This window comes from Lynx rufus, unplaced genomic scaffold (assembly GCF_022079265.1).
Source record: "Lynx rufus isolate CCGP_SWC_20201006 ecotype Redwood Valley unplaced genomic scaffold, mLynRuf1.p SCAF_7, whole genome shotgun sequence".
NCBI classification, from domain to species: Eukaryota; Metazoa; Chordata; class Mammalia; order Carnivora; family Felidae; genus Lynx; species Lynx rufus.
Window position 1 is genome coordinate 33087065 of NW_025814889.1, and position 16831 is coordinate 33103895.

The 16831-nt window shown below is 43.0% G+C and overlaps 1 protein-coding gene across 1 annotated transcript; it reads right to left on the reverse strand.

Moving 5' to 3' along the window:
• Positions 1 to 2421: 2421 nt before the first annotated feature.
• On the reverse strand, positions 2422 to 6162 carry LOC124502615 (uncharacterized; the record flags this gene model as incomplete). The annotated part of the gene is given in 5 exon segments (XM_047067332.1): positions 2422 to 2450; positions 2453 to 3122; positions 3124 to 4267; positions 4269 to 4335; positions 4338 to 6162. Coding segments are annotated over 5 exon segments (3735 nt in total), but the record flags the coding sequence as incomplete, so codon positions are not given.
• Positions 6163 to 16831: the final 10669 nt, after the last annotated feature.

The window sequence follows — 16831 nt, forward strand, 5'->3', positions numbered from 1 at the left end:
ATGTATAAAATGATTATGCCTGATATTATTTAGAACCCAGAGAAAATAAAAATTATTAAAAAAAAAAAAACAATAGCATAAGAATCCTGAAAGGGCAAATACAGTTAGAGCTGTAAGGTGTTTTTTTTTCAATTATTTGGGATATAGTTAAAGTATTGATTTATAGTAAGTCTATTAATTCAAGAAAAGAAATTATAATGCCTAAAGAAACCACTGTAGAAGAATGTAAAACTAGTAAGTTAAAACAGGAAAATTTTAGAATAATAAAACTTACTAAATTAATCTAAAAGAAGACAATAGAGGAGAGCAAAAGGAATATAGAAATGGTGGTGAAGTAGAAGACCAATAATAAATACTTGATTTAAATCCAGATTAGAAAACAAAGGGATAGAAAAAAAATAGATCAAGCACAACCAATTAAAGAAGGCTAGCATAGCTATACTAATATCCTATAATTTAGGATATACATTAAACAATAAGCATTAGTGTTGATAATCAGGACATTTTATGAAGATAAAAGGATCAACTATCAGGAAGGTATAGGGGCACAGGGATGGCTCAGTCAGTTAAGTGTTGAACTCCTGGTTTTGGCTCAGGTTATGACCTCATGGTTGTAAAACCGAGCCCTGCTTTGGGTTCTGTGCTGGGTTTGAAGTCTGCTTAAGATTCTGCACTTTCCCTCTGCACTTCTCCCACTCACACATGAGCACTCTTTCTCTCTCTCAAAAAAATAATAAAATAGAAGGTATATATTTCTACATTTGAATGCTTCCAATAATATAGCTTCAAAATATGTAAACCCTAAATTTTCAAAAATAAAAAGGTAAATCAACATAGTTGGAGATTTTAATACACTTTATTCAGCAACTAATAAAACAAGTAAACATTAAAAAACACACATAAACGACCTGAGAAGATGGTGGCATAGGAGGACGCTGGGCTCACCTCCTCCTGCGATCGCTAAGATTCCCACATCTGCCTAAATAACCCAGAAAACCACCAGAAGACTAGCAGAATGGACTCTCTGGAGTTAAGCATAGTCAAGAGGCCCACAGAAGAGGGTAGGAAGGGCAGAGAGACGGTGCATGCTACTGTTATGCCCAGAATTCGTGATCCCCAAAGACCACCAGGGAGCCAAGTCCGATGCAAAAGCAAAAGAGCCTTTATTCGAGCTAGCTCGAGCTCAATCCCCTACCTGCACGACGCATTGGTGAGATACCAGGGAGAGAGAGAGAGAGTTTCAAAAGCACAAAGGTTTTATAGGGGTCTAGGGGCAGCCGATTGGCTGGGGAAGGGGCGTGGCCTCGGCCGATTGGCTGGGGAAGGGTCAGAGTCCTGTTATGCAGGTCGCTGGGCATGTTTTGATCAGGAAGTTTGAATGGGTGAGAGGGAGGTTACTCAAGGGGAAGAGGCGTGGTCTAGGTGAAGGACACAGAACAAGATGGAGTCTGCCGGCATAGGCCCGCCCTTTCATTCCACCCTTGTCATGTAGCTTACAGACACAATCATGGGACCGGCTGCATTTATGGTGACAAGGGGAACAGAGTTTGGAGGTTTTATGCTAAGTTCTGGGAAGCATGTGTCCCTGGGGTGGCTCTGGGAGGTCTGATTAAGTATTGTCCCCGAGCTGGTGTCTATGATCTGCCAGGTGATGTTTTGGGGGGTGTGGGGACTCCCGGCAGCATGAGCAATGACAAGCAGAGTTGACAGAGTTACCAATATTAGGTGGGTCGAATGCGCTGTAGCTTGAGCTTGAGCAGGTTGTGTTGGTCCCGACTGATGACCCATCGCGTGACGAAGTCCTTCTGGATCGAGGAGGGGTCCGCTGGCCGAACGTGGGTGTGATGGACCCAGGTCGCGATGCCGTCTACTTTGAGAGCGGTGGGGGTTGTCAGCACCACGATGTAGGGTCCCTTCCAGCGCGGCTCGAGGGTCTCTCGGTGGTGCCTCTTGACATAGACCCAGTCTCCCGGCCTGTACTGATGAGGTGTCGGGGTCGGGCCAGCCTTGTAGATGGCACGGAGGCGCGGCCAAATGTCCTCATGCGCCCTCTGGAGCCCTCTCAAGGAAAGAAAAAGTTCTTGATCTTTAAACTCAGCAATAAGTTCAGCTCGAAGGCTGGGAATAACAGGGGGTGGGCTGCCAAACATGATCTCGTAGGGAGTAAAACCCAGAGTGTAAGGAGTGTTTCTAACCCAGTAAAGGGCGTATGGTAAGAGAGTCACCCAGTCCCCGCCAGTCTCCATGGTTAATTTGGTAAGGGTCTCTTTTAGGGTTCTAGTCATTCTTTCTACCTGTCCTGAGCTCTGGGGCCTATAAGCACAATGTAATTTCCAGTTTGCCCCCACCGCCTTGGCTACTGCCTGTGTTACCTGCGAGATAAAAGCTGGTCCATTGTCTGATCCTACCATGGCAGGAAAACCATACCTGGGTAAGATGTCTTCTAGTAGCTTCTTAGCCACCGTCTGAGCTGTTTCATGCTTGGTTGGGTATGCCTCCACCCAGCCAGAGAAGGTGTCTGTAAATACTAAAAGGTATTTATAACCATACTTTCCTGGTTTGACTTCAGTGAGGTCGACTTCCCATTGGGCTCCCGGTCTGGTGCCTCTGAGCCTGGTTCCTTTTTTATTTGATGTGGCTCTCGCGTTGGTGAGTTGGCAGGTCTTGCAGGCAGATACAACTTGCTCTATTTTGGTGTCCTGTTGGTGAATCTTGATTCCGGCATGTCGGATTAAGTCTTTTAATTTTTGGGCCCCCATGTGAGTAGACCAATGCATGTGTTCTAATATTGAGACTCCGAGCTGGTCTGGCAGCACGAGCTCCTTGTTAGGTGTATACCACCATCCCTTTATCTCCTGGGTCATGGGGAGTTTCTTGATCTGCTGTAACTCCTCCTGGGAGTACTTGGGCTGGGCTGGTAAAACTGGGTCTCCCGGGTCTGGTAGTTGTATGGTCATGGTGGGGACTGGAGTAAGGGCTACTGCCTTGGCTGCCTGGTCAGCCTTTCGATTACCTCTAGCTACTGGGTTATCAGCTTTTTGGTGCCCTTGGCAGTGGATAATGGCTAGCTTGGCAGGAAGCCATAAGGCCATAAGCAGGTTAAGTATCTCCTGCTTATTTTTTTATAGTCCGTCCTTCTGCCGTCAGTAACCCCCTCTCCTGATAAATTGCCCCATGAATATGAGCTGTGGCAAATGCATAACGGCTGTCTGTGTAGATGTTAAGCCTTTTTCCAGCTCCCAGCATCAGTGCCTTGGTGAGGGCTATGAGCTCTGCTCGCTGGGCTGACGTTCCGGAGGGTAGAGCCTCCGCCCATACGGTGTCCATTTCGGTGACCACCACTGCACCCGCATACCTGTGTCCATCTTGCACAAAGCTGTTGCCATCAGTGAACCAAGTAGCTTCGGCATTGGGGAGGGGCCGGTTGGTCAGGTCCGTCCAGAATCCATGTACTTGTTCCAGGATTCCCGCACAGTCATGTAGTGGAGCACCTAGGTCAGGGTCGGGCAGCAGGGTTGCAGGATTGAGGGCTGCACTGGGGTGGAACCGCACTCGTGGAGGGTTGAGTAGGAGGCTCTGGTAATGAGTCATACGTGTATTGCTCATCCATCTATCCGGAGGCTGTTTCAGGACCCCTTCAATGGCGTGTGGGGTCGTGATCCAGATCTCCAGTCCTAGGGTCAGTTTGTCTGCATCCTTGACTAGGAGTGCTGTCGCCGCAATAATTCTTAGGCATGGCGGCCAGCCGGCAGCCACTGGGTCTAGTTTCTTAGACAGGTAAGCCACTGGGCGGTTCCAGGGGCCTAAGGCTTGAGTTAGAACCCCTTTTGCTATTCCCTTATGTTCGTCTACAAAGAGGTGGAAGGGTTTCATAATGTCTGGTAGGTCCAGGGCTGGGGCACGTAAGAGAGCCTTTTTTAACTGATTAAAGGCAATTTCTTCTTTTTCAGTCCATTTAAGTGTTTTCCCCTCTTTGGTAGCTTCATATAGGGGCTTGGCAATCTCAGCAAAACCTGGAACCCAGAGGCGGCAGTAGCCGGCTGATCCTAGGAATTCCCTCACTTCTCTTCGGGAGGTGGGAGTAGGGATCTTTAGGACAGTTTCTTTTCTGGCATCTGATAACCGCCACTGTCCGCCCTCCAGGATATATCCCAGGTAACTTACCCTCTCCCTGCATATCTGAGCCTTCTTTGCGGATGCCCGGTACCCTAAGGCCCCCAGGGTAGCCAGCAGGTCCTGGGTCCCTCGCTCAGTTTTTGGCCGTGTCGGCAGCAATCAGGATGTCATCTATGTACTGTAGGAGGGTGAGGCCAGGGTGCTCCCTTCTGTACTCACCAGGTCCTCGTGTAGTGCCTCGTCGAAGATGGTGGGTGAATTTTTGAATCCCTGAGGTAGCCGTGTCCAGGTGAGTTGCCCACTGTAGCCCTCCTCCGGATCATGCCACTCAAAGGCTAACAAGGGTTGGCTCTGGGGTGCCAGCGGCAGACTGAAGAAGGCATCCTTTAAATCTAGTACAGTATACCAGACCCTGGAGGGTGCCAAGGAGCTCAAGAGAGTATATGGGTTGGGAACAGTTGGGTGTATGTCCGCGACCCTCTTATTTACTTCCCGGAGGTCTTGTACCGGTTGATAGTCATTTGTGTGAGGCTTTTTGACCGGCAGTAAGGGGGTGTTCCAGGCAGACTGGCAAGGAACTAGTACCCCTAGGCTTCGTAGTCTCCGGATGTGTGGCTGGATCCCCTTCCGGGCCTCCTGAGACATGGGGTATTGTTTGATCTTTACCGGACTCTCTCCTGGCTCGAGCTCTACCAGGACTGGGGTCCTGTGAGCGGCTAGTCCCATCCCCCCCATCTCTGCCCAAACCGAGGGGAATTCTTGTAGCCATCTGTCTATATTATCCTCTCTTGGGAGCGCCTCCTGGTGGAGGAGGTATTCATCCTCCAGTTTCATGGTCAGGACCTGGATGGGGTGGCCCTTGCCATCGGTGACCTGAGGCCCCCCTTGTCTGAAAGTTATCTGAGTTCCAATCTTGGTCAGTAAGTCCCGTCCTAACAGCGGGTAGGGGCATTCTGGTATTACCATAAAGGAGTGGGATACCCGGCCCATTCCCAAATCTACTGTTCTTCAGGTAGTCCATGAATACTGGCTCATACCAGTTGCCCCTTGTACCCAGGACTTCTTGCTGGCTAGTTTTCCTTGTGGGGTGCAGAGGACCAAATGTTGTGCTCTGGTGTCGACAAGGAAGTCAACAGGGGTCCCCTCCACTTTAAGAGTTACCCTGGGTTCGGGGAGAGGGTCCGAACCCCGACTCCCCTAATCACTTAGTTCATCTAGCTGTAGGACTTTTACTCGATCAGTCTTGCTTCCCTTCCTGCCGGCCCTTTTTGGACAATCTCGGGCCCAATGCCCTATCTCCTTGCAGTATGCACACTGATCCTTCTGCAGCCTCTGCTTCCCCCCCTTGGTGGTTCTTTTACCTTTTCTTGCATCGTCTGCCAGCTGCCAGAGATGGCAGTCTCGTTCCTCAGGGAAGTCAGCAGTGGTAGCTAGTAGTATTCTGGCCAGGTCTCGAGTCTGCTTACTGCTGGCAGCCGCCATGACGCGAGCCTGCTTGTCCTCGGGAGGCTCCCGGTTATTATATACCTTTTCGGCTACCACCAGTAAGTCCTGCAGACTTTTTTCCCCTAGTCTATCTATTTTCTGTAATTTTCTCCTAATGTCTATGGCCGATTGGTTTACAAAGGCCATGATAACAGCTGCCTTGCTTTCCGGAGCCTCTGGATCCATGGGGGTATAGGTACGGAATGCCTCCATGATCCATTCTAAAAAGGCAGCTGGGGATTCATCTTTTCCCTGTTGTACATTTCCTACCTTGGCCAAATTGGTTGGCTTTCTAGCAGCCATTCGGAGACCCCCCATTAGAGTCTGGCAGTAGACCCAGAGCCTCTCCTTACCTTCTGCCGTGTTGAAATCCCACTGGGGCTGAGTTAAGGGGAAGGAGGCATCTATCTGAGCCTGGTTGGTGGTGGGATTCCCGTCTGCGCCCGGAACTAGTTTTTGGGCCTCATTGAGGATTCTTTCTCTTTCTTCAGTCATGAACAGGACCTGCAAAAGCTGCTGGCAATCGTCCCACGTGGGCTGATGGGTAAAAAGAACAGAGTCTAATAAATCAATAAGCCCTGCCGGTTTCTCGGAAAACTTAGGATTCTGAGCTTTCCAATTGTAGAGGTCACTAGTGGCGAAAGGCCAATAGTGATGGGGCTGATTCCCCTCCGCGTCTGGGGGTCCAGCGGCTCGCAGGGGCAGAAGAGTGGAGTCAGCAGCAGAGGCGGATTACTCCCTCTGAGCCCTTTGTCTGGTAAAGGGCGGGCTTCCCACTGGAGCGTTTCCGCCTCCCGCTCTAGGAACAGCGTCTGCCTCCCACGGAGGGGGAGGATGGTGTTCTTCCGGCATCCTAGAGGCGTTATAAGGGGGAGAAAAAATTAATTCTTCTTCAGTACCCCCCTGTAAGACAGGGTAGAGGGGTGCTGAAGGCTGGATAAGACTTTTCTTCTTCTTTGTCCCCTGCAAAGCAAGAATGGGCTTTGGTTCCAGAGGGAGCGGGGCTAGGAAGGGCTTAAGCCAAGAGGGTGGGTAGAGGCATAGTCTGAGTCTGTCCCATAACGTCCGTCCAGTAAGTCCACAGAGCAAAACAGAGAAACACAAAAACAGACAAACAGAGGGCCCCTAGAAAGTCTTCCAACTCCATGGAAGCAAAACTGAAAGCTAGCTTTTGAGGGGATTCCACATCCCTCCAAAACCAATGAGGGGATTCCATGTCCCTCCAAAACCAAAAGCTAGACAACGGCCTCACGCCGACCAGCGGGAGCGACCCGCCTCGTCTCAGACCTTTGAGGGGATTCCACGTCCCTCCGAAACAGATGAGGGGATTCCACGTCCCTCCAGAAGGGAGAATCAGAACGTCTTCCGAAACTCCTGGCCCGTGGTCCTCCAGTGCGTCCACTTAGACAGCATTGGGCACTACCAGAATTCCAGAAATGAGCTCACACAGAAAAGACACAACAAACAGACAGACACTAACCGTGGCCAGTCAGGCTCTCCGGGTCGGGGGGTCCCTCGGGGTCTTGGGGATCCCGGGCCGAGCCCCCAAATGTTATGCCCAGAATTCGTGATCCTCAAAGACCACCAGGGAGCCGAGTCCGATGCAAAAGCAAAAGAGCCTTTATTTGAGCTAGCTCGAGCTCAATCCCCTACCTGCACCGACGCATAGGTGAGATACCAGGGAGAGAGAGAGAAAGTTTCAAAAGCACAAAGGTTTTATAGGGGTCTAGGGGCAGCCGATTGGCTGGGGAAGGGGCGTGGCCTCGGTCGATTGGCTGGGGAAGGGTCAGAGTCCTGTTATGCAGGTCGCTGGGCATGTTTTGATCAGGAAGTTTGAATGGGTGAGAGGGAGGTTACTCAAGGGGAGGAGGCGTGGTCTAGGTGAAGGACACAGAAAAAGATGGAGTCAGCCAGCGTAGGCCCGCCCTTTCACTACATAGACTGGCGGGAGGGAGCCTGGGCAGTGGAGGGGCAGCCTGCCCAATAAGGCAAAACCCCAGAAGTTTGGCTTGCAAAAGCAGAGGGGCCAGACTCCATGAGTTCTGACAGCCAGCAGGACTTAATATCTCCAATGTTAAAAGTCAACAGCTCTGCTCTCAGAGAGTGGGGAGGGGGAAGGATCCCGGGAGGGAGGGTTGTTGAGCCACGGAAGACAGAGCTCAGCTCATTAGGGGAACAAAAGTGTTGGCAAGCACCATTTCCCTCACCCATCCCCCGGCTGAAATTCCAAAGGGAACCAGTTCCCATCACCGAACTTTCTTGCACCACAAAAACGCCCAACAATGAATGTGCTTCTGTTAACCCATCCCTCCCATGGGCCTGCCTCCCTCCCCGTGCTGCAGGGCCCCTCCCACAGAGGACCATGAGGGCAAAGCTAGCTAAGCCTGCCCCTCCCACCCCTGTGCACCTTGTGGATCCACCCCCACTAATACACCCTTGGCCAGGTCCCATCAAAGCAGCACCACAAGCCTGGCAGTGTGCAAGTATCCCAGACAGGGGCCACAACACTCCACAGTGAGTCCTGCTCCTAGGAGAGGGGAAGATAGGTACACACCAGCCTGACTATGCCCAGGCACTGGGCTGGGGGCCGACATCCGATCTGACTGCAGCCCCGCCCACCAACACAAGTTACCCCAGAGAGCACAGGGGATGTGTCCTGAGTTTGGAGCTACCACAGGAACTAGCCAAAATGACAAAATGGAAGAATTCTCCTCAAAAGAAACTCCAGGAAGTAGTGACAGCTAAGGAATTGATCAAAAATGATTCAAGCAATATAACAGAACAAGAATTTAGAATAATAGTCATAAAATTAATCGCTGGGCTTGAAAAAAGCATAGAGGACGGCAGAGAAGCTATTACTACAGAGATCAAAGGAGTAAGAAATAGTCACGAGGAGCTAAAAAATGCTATAAATGAGGTGCAAAATAGAATGGAGGTGGCCATAGCATGGATTGAACAGGAAGAGGAGAGAATAGGTGAATTAGAAGATAAAATTATGGAAAAAGAGGAAGCTGAGAAAAAGAGAGATAAAAAAAATACAGGAACAAGAGGGGAGAATTAGAGAACTAAGTGATGCAATCAAACGAAACAATATCCGTATCATAGGAATTCCAGAAAGAAGAAGAGAGAGAAAGGGGCTGAAGGTATACTTGAACAAATCATAGCTGAGAACTTCCCTGATCTGGGGAAGGAAAAAGGCATTGAAATCCAAGAGGCACAGAGAAGTCCTTTCAGATATAACTTGAATCAATCTTCTACACAACATATCATAGTGAGACTGGCAAAATACAAGGATAAAGAGAAAATTCTGAAAGCAGCTAGGGATAAACAGGCTCTAACATACAAAGGTAGACACATAAGAATAGTAGCAGACCTATCTATTGAAACTTGGCAGGACAGAAAGGAATGGCAGGAAATCTTCAATGTAATGAACAGAAAAAATATGGAGCCAAGAATCCTTTATTCAGCAAGCTTGTCATTCAGAATAGGAGGAGAGATAAAGGTTTTCCCAAGCAAACAAAAACTGAAGGAATTCATCACCACTAAACCAGCCCTACAAGAGATCCTAAGGGGCATTCTGTGAGTGAAATGATGCAAGGACCACAAAGTACCAGAGACATCATTACAGGCATGAAACCTACAGACATCACAATGACTCTAAACCCATATCTTTCAATAATAATACTGAATGTAAATGGACTAAATGCTCCAACAAAAAGACATAGGGTATCATAATGGATAAAAAAAAAAAAACAAGACCCATCTATTTTCTGTCTACAAGACACTCATTTTAGATCTGAGGACACCTTCAGAGTGAAAGTGAGGGGACGGAGAACTATCTATCTATCATGCTACTGGAAGTCAAAAGAAAGCTGGAGTAGCCATACTTATATCAGACAAACTAGACTTTAAACTAAAGGTGGTAACAAGAGATGAAGAAGGACATTATATAATAATTACAGGATCTATCCATCAGGAAGAGCTAACAATTATAAATGTCTATGCACCGAATACGGGAGCCCCCAAATATATAAAACAATTACTCACAAACATAAGCAACCTTATTGATAAGAATGTGGTAATTGCAGGGGATTTTAGTACCCCACTTACAAAAATGGATAGATCATCTAGACACAGGATCAATAAAGAAACAAGGGCCCTGAATGATACATTGGATCAGATGGACTTGACAGATATATTTAGAACTCTGCATCCCAAAGCAACAGAATATACTTTCTTCTTGAGTGCACATGGACCCTTCTCTAAGATAGATAACATATTGGGTCACAAAACAGCCCTTCATAAATATAAAAGAATTGAGATTGTACCATGCACACTTTCAGACCATGATGCTATGAAGCTTGAAATCAACCACAGGAAAAAGTCTGGAAAACCTCCAAAAGCGTGGAGGTTAAAGAACACCCTACTAAAGAATGAATGGGCCACCCAGACAATTAGAGAAGAAATTAAAACATATATGCAAACAAATGAAAATGAAAATACAACAATCCAAACACTTTGGGATGCTGTGAAGGCGGTCCTGAGAGGAAAATACATTGCAATCCAGGCCTATCTCAAGAAACAAGAAAAACCCCAAATACAAAATCTAACAGCACACCTAAAGGAACTAGAAGTGGAACAGCAGAAGAAGAGAAATAATAAAGATCAGAGCAGACACAAACAACATAGAATCTAAAGAAACTGTAGAGCAGATCAATGAAACCAAGAGTTGGTTTTTTGAAAAAATAAACAAAATTGATAAACCTTTAGCCAGGCTTCTCAAAAGGAGAAGGGAGATGACCCAAGTACATAAAATCATGAATGAAAATGGAATCATTACAACCAATACCTCAGAAATACAAGCAATTATCAGGGAATACTATGAAAATTATATGCCAACAAATTGGACAACCTGAAGAAATGGACAAATTCCTAAGACCCAACCACTTCCAAAACTCAAACAGGAAGAAATAGAAAACTTGAGCACAACCATAACCAGCAAAGAAATTGAATCAGTTATCAAAAATCTCCCAAAAAATAAGAGTTCAGGACCAGATGGCTTCCCTGTAGAATTCTACCGGACATTTAAGACAGAGATAATACCTATCCTTCTCAAACTGTTCCAAAAAATAGAAAGGGAAGGAAAACTTCAGACTCATTCTATGAAGCCAGCATTACTTTCATTCCCAAACCAGACAGGGGCCCAGAAAAAAAAGAGAACTACAAACCAATATCCCTGGTGAATATGGATGCAAAAATTCTCAACAAGATACTAGCAAATCGAATTCAACAACATATAAAATAATTATTCACCATGATCCTGTGGGATTCATTGCTGGGTTGCAGAACTGGTTCAACATTCGCAAATCAATCAATGTGATACATCACATTAATAAAAGAAAAGATAAGAACCATATGATCCTGGCAATCGATGCAGAAAAGCATTTGACAAAATTCAGCATCCTTTCTCAATAAAAACCCTCGAGAAAGTCGGGATAGAAGGAACATACTTAAACATCATAAAAGCCATTTATGAAAAGACCACAGCTAATATCATCCTCAATGGGGAAAAACTGAGAGCTTTCCCCCTGAGATCAGGAGCACGACAGGGATGTCCACTCTCACCACTGTTGTTTAACATAGTGTTGGAAGATCTAGCATCAGCAATCAGACAACAAAAGGAAATCAAAGGCATCAAACCTGGCAAAGATGAAGTCAAGCTTTCACTTTTTGCAGATGACATGATACTATACATGGAATACCCGATAGACTCCACCAAAAGTCTGCTAGAACTGATACATGAATTCAGCAAAGTCGCAGGATACAAAATCAATGTGCAGAAATCAGTTGCATTCTTATACACTAATAATGAAGCAACAGAAAGACAAATAAAGAAACTGATCCCATTCACAGTTGCACCAAGAAGCATAAAATACCTAGGAATAAATGTAACCAAAGATGTAAAAGATCTGTATGCTGAAAACTATGGAAAGCTTATAAAGGAAATTGAAGAAGATATAAAGAAATGGAAAACATTCCGTGCTCATGGGTTGGAAGAATAAATATTGTTAAAATGTCAATACTACCCAAAGCAATCTACACATTGGATGCAATCTCAATCAAAATTGCGCCAGCATTTTTCTCGAAGCTAGAACAAGCAATCTTAAAATTTGTATGGAACCACAAAAACCCACAAATAGCCAAAGTAATATTGAAGAAGAAGAAGACCAAGGCGGGGGGGGGGGGGTATCACAATCCCAGACTTTAGCCTGTACTACAAGGCTAAAATAATCAAGACACCATGGTATTGGCACAAATACAGACACATAGACCAATGGAATAGAATAGAGACTCTAGAAATGGACCCACAAAAGTATGGCCAACTAATCTTTGACAAAGCAGGAAAGAATATCTAATGGAAAAAAGACAGTCTCTTTAACAAATGGTGCTGGGAGAACTGGACACCAACATGCAGAAGAATGAAACTAGACCACTTTCTTACACCATTCACAAAAGTAAATTCAAAATGGATGAAGGACCTGAATGTGAGACAGGAAACCATCAAAACCCTAGGGGAGAAAGCAAGAAAAAACCTCTCTGACCTCAGCCACAGCAATTTCTTACTTGACACATCTCCAAAGGCAAGAGAATTAAAAACAAAAATGAACCATTGGGGCCTCATGAAGATAAAATCTTCTGCACTGCAAAGGAAACAATCAACAAAACTAAAAGGCAACCAACGGAATGGGAAAAGCTATTTGCAAATGACATATCAGACAAAGGCATTATCCAAAATCTATAAAGAACTCGCCAAACTCCACACCTGAAAAACAAATAATCCAGTGAAGAAATGGGCAGAAAACATGCGTAAACACTTTTCTAAAGAAGACATCCAGATGGCCAACAGGCACATGAAATCATGCTCAATGTCACTCCTCATCAGGGAAATACAAATCAAAACTACATTCGGATATCACCTTACACCAGTCAGAGTGGCTAAAATGAACAAATCAGGAGACTATAGATGGTGGTGAAGATGTGGAGAAACGGGAACTCTCTTGCACTGTTGGTGGGAATGCAAACTGGTGCAGCCACTCTGGAAAACAGTGTGGAGGTTCCTCAAAAAGTTAAAAATAGATCTACCCTGTGACCCAGCAATAGCACTGCTAGGAATTTACCCAAGGGATACAGGAGTGCTGATTCATTGGGGCACTTGTACCCCAATGTTTATAACAGCACTTTCAACAATAGCCAAATTATGGAAAGAACCTAAATGTCCATCAACTGATGAATGGATAAAGGAATTGAGGTTTATATACACAATGGAATACTATGTCGCAGTGAGAAAGAATGAAATACAGCCATTTGTAGCAACAGGTTGGAACTGGAGAGTGTTATGCTAAGTGAAATAAGTCAGGCAGAGAAAGACATAGGTTTTCACTCATATGTGGCCCCTGAGACCACTTAACAGAAGACCATAGGGGAGGTAAAGGGAAAAAAAAAAGAGGTAGGGAGCCAAACCATAAGAGACTCTTAAAACCTGAGAATAAACTGAGGGTTGATGGGGGGTGGGAGGGAGTGGAAAGTGGGTGATGGGCATTGAGGAGGGCACCTGTTGGGGTGAGCACTGGGTGTTGTATGGAAACCAATTTGACAATAAGTTTCTTATTTAAAAAAATAAACAAAATAAAAAACACATAAATAGAAGATTTTGACAACTAATATAAAAAAGAGTACATCCATATGGCCAAGAAGCGTATAAAATAATATTCAACCTCACTGGTCACCATAAAATTAATTTTAAACCACAATGTGAAAGCCTATACACCCAAAACTTTTTCTTGAAAGACTGACAATAATACATATTGGCAAAGATAGAACTTACATGTGCTGTTGGTTGGAGAGTAAATTGTCACAATCACGTTGGAACAATTTGACATTACTAATTAAATTCGAATATAGACATAGTCTATATTAGATAATTAAATTTTACTAAAATATAGGCAACAGAAATGCATGTGTATATTCATTAAGAAATGTATACAAGTTGTGCCTGGGTGTTTCAATCGGGTAAGCATCTGACTCTTGATTTCGGCTCAGATCATGATCTCATGGTTTGTGGGATTGAGTTCTGCATCAGACTCTAGGCTGACAGTGCGTGACCTGCTTAGGATTCTTTTTCTCACTGTGTCTCTCTGCCCTTCCCTTTCATGTGCAGGCTCTCTCAAAATAAATAAATAAACATTAAAAAGAAGATATGTATAAATATATATAATATATATATAATTTATTATTATTATATATATATTTATATATTCTATAAAGAAATATATACAATATATACAATATATAAATATATAATATAAATATAAGTTTATATAAATATAAATTATATATAAATATATTTATATATTTATATTTATATAAATATATATTTATAAAATGTAGTAAATATGTATTAATATAATATAAAATAAATATATTAAACATTAATAAGTATATGTTATATGTATTGTATATTTATATATTATATACTATATTAATATTTTATATATTATATATAATTATTTATTTATTATAAATATGTGAAATATTCATAGCGACAATAGTTGTAAAAGACAAAGACTGTATGTAACTCAAAATCTCATCTCTAGTAGAACAAGGAAATCAATATTGGTAAATCCATACAGTGATTATATCAGCAAAAATAAATGAATGCCATGCACAATTACCTAAATGAATCTCACAAGCATAATTATAGGTGATTGAAGCCAATTAAAAATAATCCACATCAGTGTAGCTGGGTGGCTCAGTCATTTAGGTGTCAGACCTCAGTTCAGGTCATGATCTCGCAGTTTGTGAGTTCAAGCCCCGCATCAGGCTCTGTGCTGACAGCTAGGAGCCTGGAGCCTTCTTTGGATTCTGTGTCTCCCTCTCTTTCTGCCTCTCCCCAGCTTGCACTCTGTCTCTCTCTCTGTCTCAAAAATAAATAAACATTAAAAAAAAATCCACGTCATCTTATTCTATGTATATAAATTTCAAAATAAATTGTAGTCCTATAAATAGGAATAGTGATTATCTTTGGCGGAGGGAACAGTAGTTAATAGGAAGAGAACACAAGGATTGTTCTGGGGTATAAAGTTTTAGTTTTTTAACCTGAATGGAGGTTTAATGGTAATTCATCTGCAAACCTGGGTACTTAAGAGTTTTTCCTCTATTATATGTGTTTTAATTTAAAAATCTATTTAGAATATTGGGGGTGCCTGGGTGGCTCTGTCAGTTAAGCGCCCGACTTCAGCTCAGGTAATAATCTCACAGTTCATGAGTTCAAGCCCCCTGTAGGGCTCTATGTTGACAGCTCAGAGCCTGGAGCCTGCTTCCAATTCTGTGTTTCCCTCTCTCTCTGCCCCTCCCCTGCTCACACTCTGTCACTCTCTCTCTCTCTCTCTCTCAAAACTAAACATTTAAAAAATTAGAAAGAAAAATCTATTTACAATATTAAGTACATACTATTGTCACAAAAAACCCACTATTTTTCTGATTAGTTTAAACCTGTTTTTACTAAATCATTATATCTTAGTTTATTTCCAGGCTCTTCTCCTGCAGAGTGGCTTCGGGTACTCTTGCAGGATGTTCAGCAATATCCTTCAGTAAAGAACTGAAGACGCACTGTCAAAACATCTTAGAAGTTACATGAATTACTTTCTGAATGTCATAATGTCAGTTTTGCTTAAATATGTAAGTTTTATACAGCATGTGTTACCACTTATCAAGTTGTCTCATTCTATATTTGGTTATCCAATAAAAAATTATCTGGTCCTTTCTTAGGAATTCAGTCTTCTGTCTATACAAGCTGACCTTAAGTTAGTAGTGAGGAATTATTCTTTCCTGCTTTTACACCAGAAATCCTCTATTTATAAATACTCTAAAACACATGTTGGACATTATATTTTAAGTTTCTCTTGCCATTCACTAATAGGAGCTAAAAAGTCTGGTGATTTTTAATTGTTGAATATTTCTATCCTATCTGCTTTTCCCTGCTGTACCATCTTACTAGACATCTAAACTGACTTTCCTCTTCCTACATACAGAAGGTAAGGGGTATTTGTGTGTACACATGGGAGTGTGTATTTCTAGGCAGTCCAAATCTCTCTTTGCAACAGAGATTCAAGTATCCTCAGGTTTCCTTCTGGCTCTTGGCTATTTTCTTACTAGAAATTGTCATTTCTGCTATTATGGAAGGAACCATCCATTAAAATATACTCTTTTTTTTGTATTTATGTTAGGTTTTTGTCTGATTTGTACTGGACAAAACATTTATTCTTTTACACACATATGTATGTAAATGTGTATATGTTTTATTACTTCAAAGACTTCATTCATCCTAGAGACAAGGTTAAACAGACTTTTTAAAATTCCATATCTCCAAAAACCTACATTCAATAAATGACTTAAATTGTTGATTCTTCATAATGCAGAAATAAAGTCTATACAATTTTCATAAAGTTTAGACTATGGCTTTCAAAGTACTCTTTGAATTTTGTAATGGTATGAATATGAAATCTAAGATTAGTTATTTTCTAGAGCAAAGGGAAGCAAAGATGATGGTAAGAGTGACAAGGAGAAGGTTCTGGAGATACTTATATTTTCAAGTCCTTCTGAGGGAACGAAATATATATATTTTTTAAGTACAGTATTTTAAGAAATTGCTTATATAATCTGTTTTTATAATTTGGTGCATTCCTTTGGTATTAATTTTTCCTTTTGAGAAATGCAATGCATGCAGACTTTAGGTAAAAGAGGAAAAGGCTTTTAATGATATCATAATGATTGGAATGTTCCTATTTAGACATGCAAACCAACACAAGAAGCATCCCTGACTGGTGCAAGATCTCTAGCTGGGGAGCCAGGGATATTTCAGAAACAATGTGTGACACTCAACAAGAGCAGCCAAAGCTGGCTTATTCATAGGGAGTATCCCCTTTGTTTTGGGTTCCATTTTTTTTTCTAGTCCTTAAAATCCCTCCCTTGTTGAGGATGCTTTTTTAAATGAGTATGTCTCAAAATAGACTTAAGGTACTGGAATCCTGCTTATAAACATCAGGCTCTTCAGGATAAGAAAGAAAACAAAAAGAAATAAAAACAGACTACCGTCTTATTAATTCATGGGCATTTTTTCATGGTGATCTAATATGTTTTCTTATTTGTTTTTTGTTTTTTTTTCTAGTAG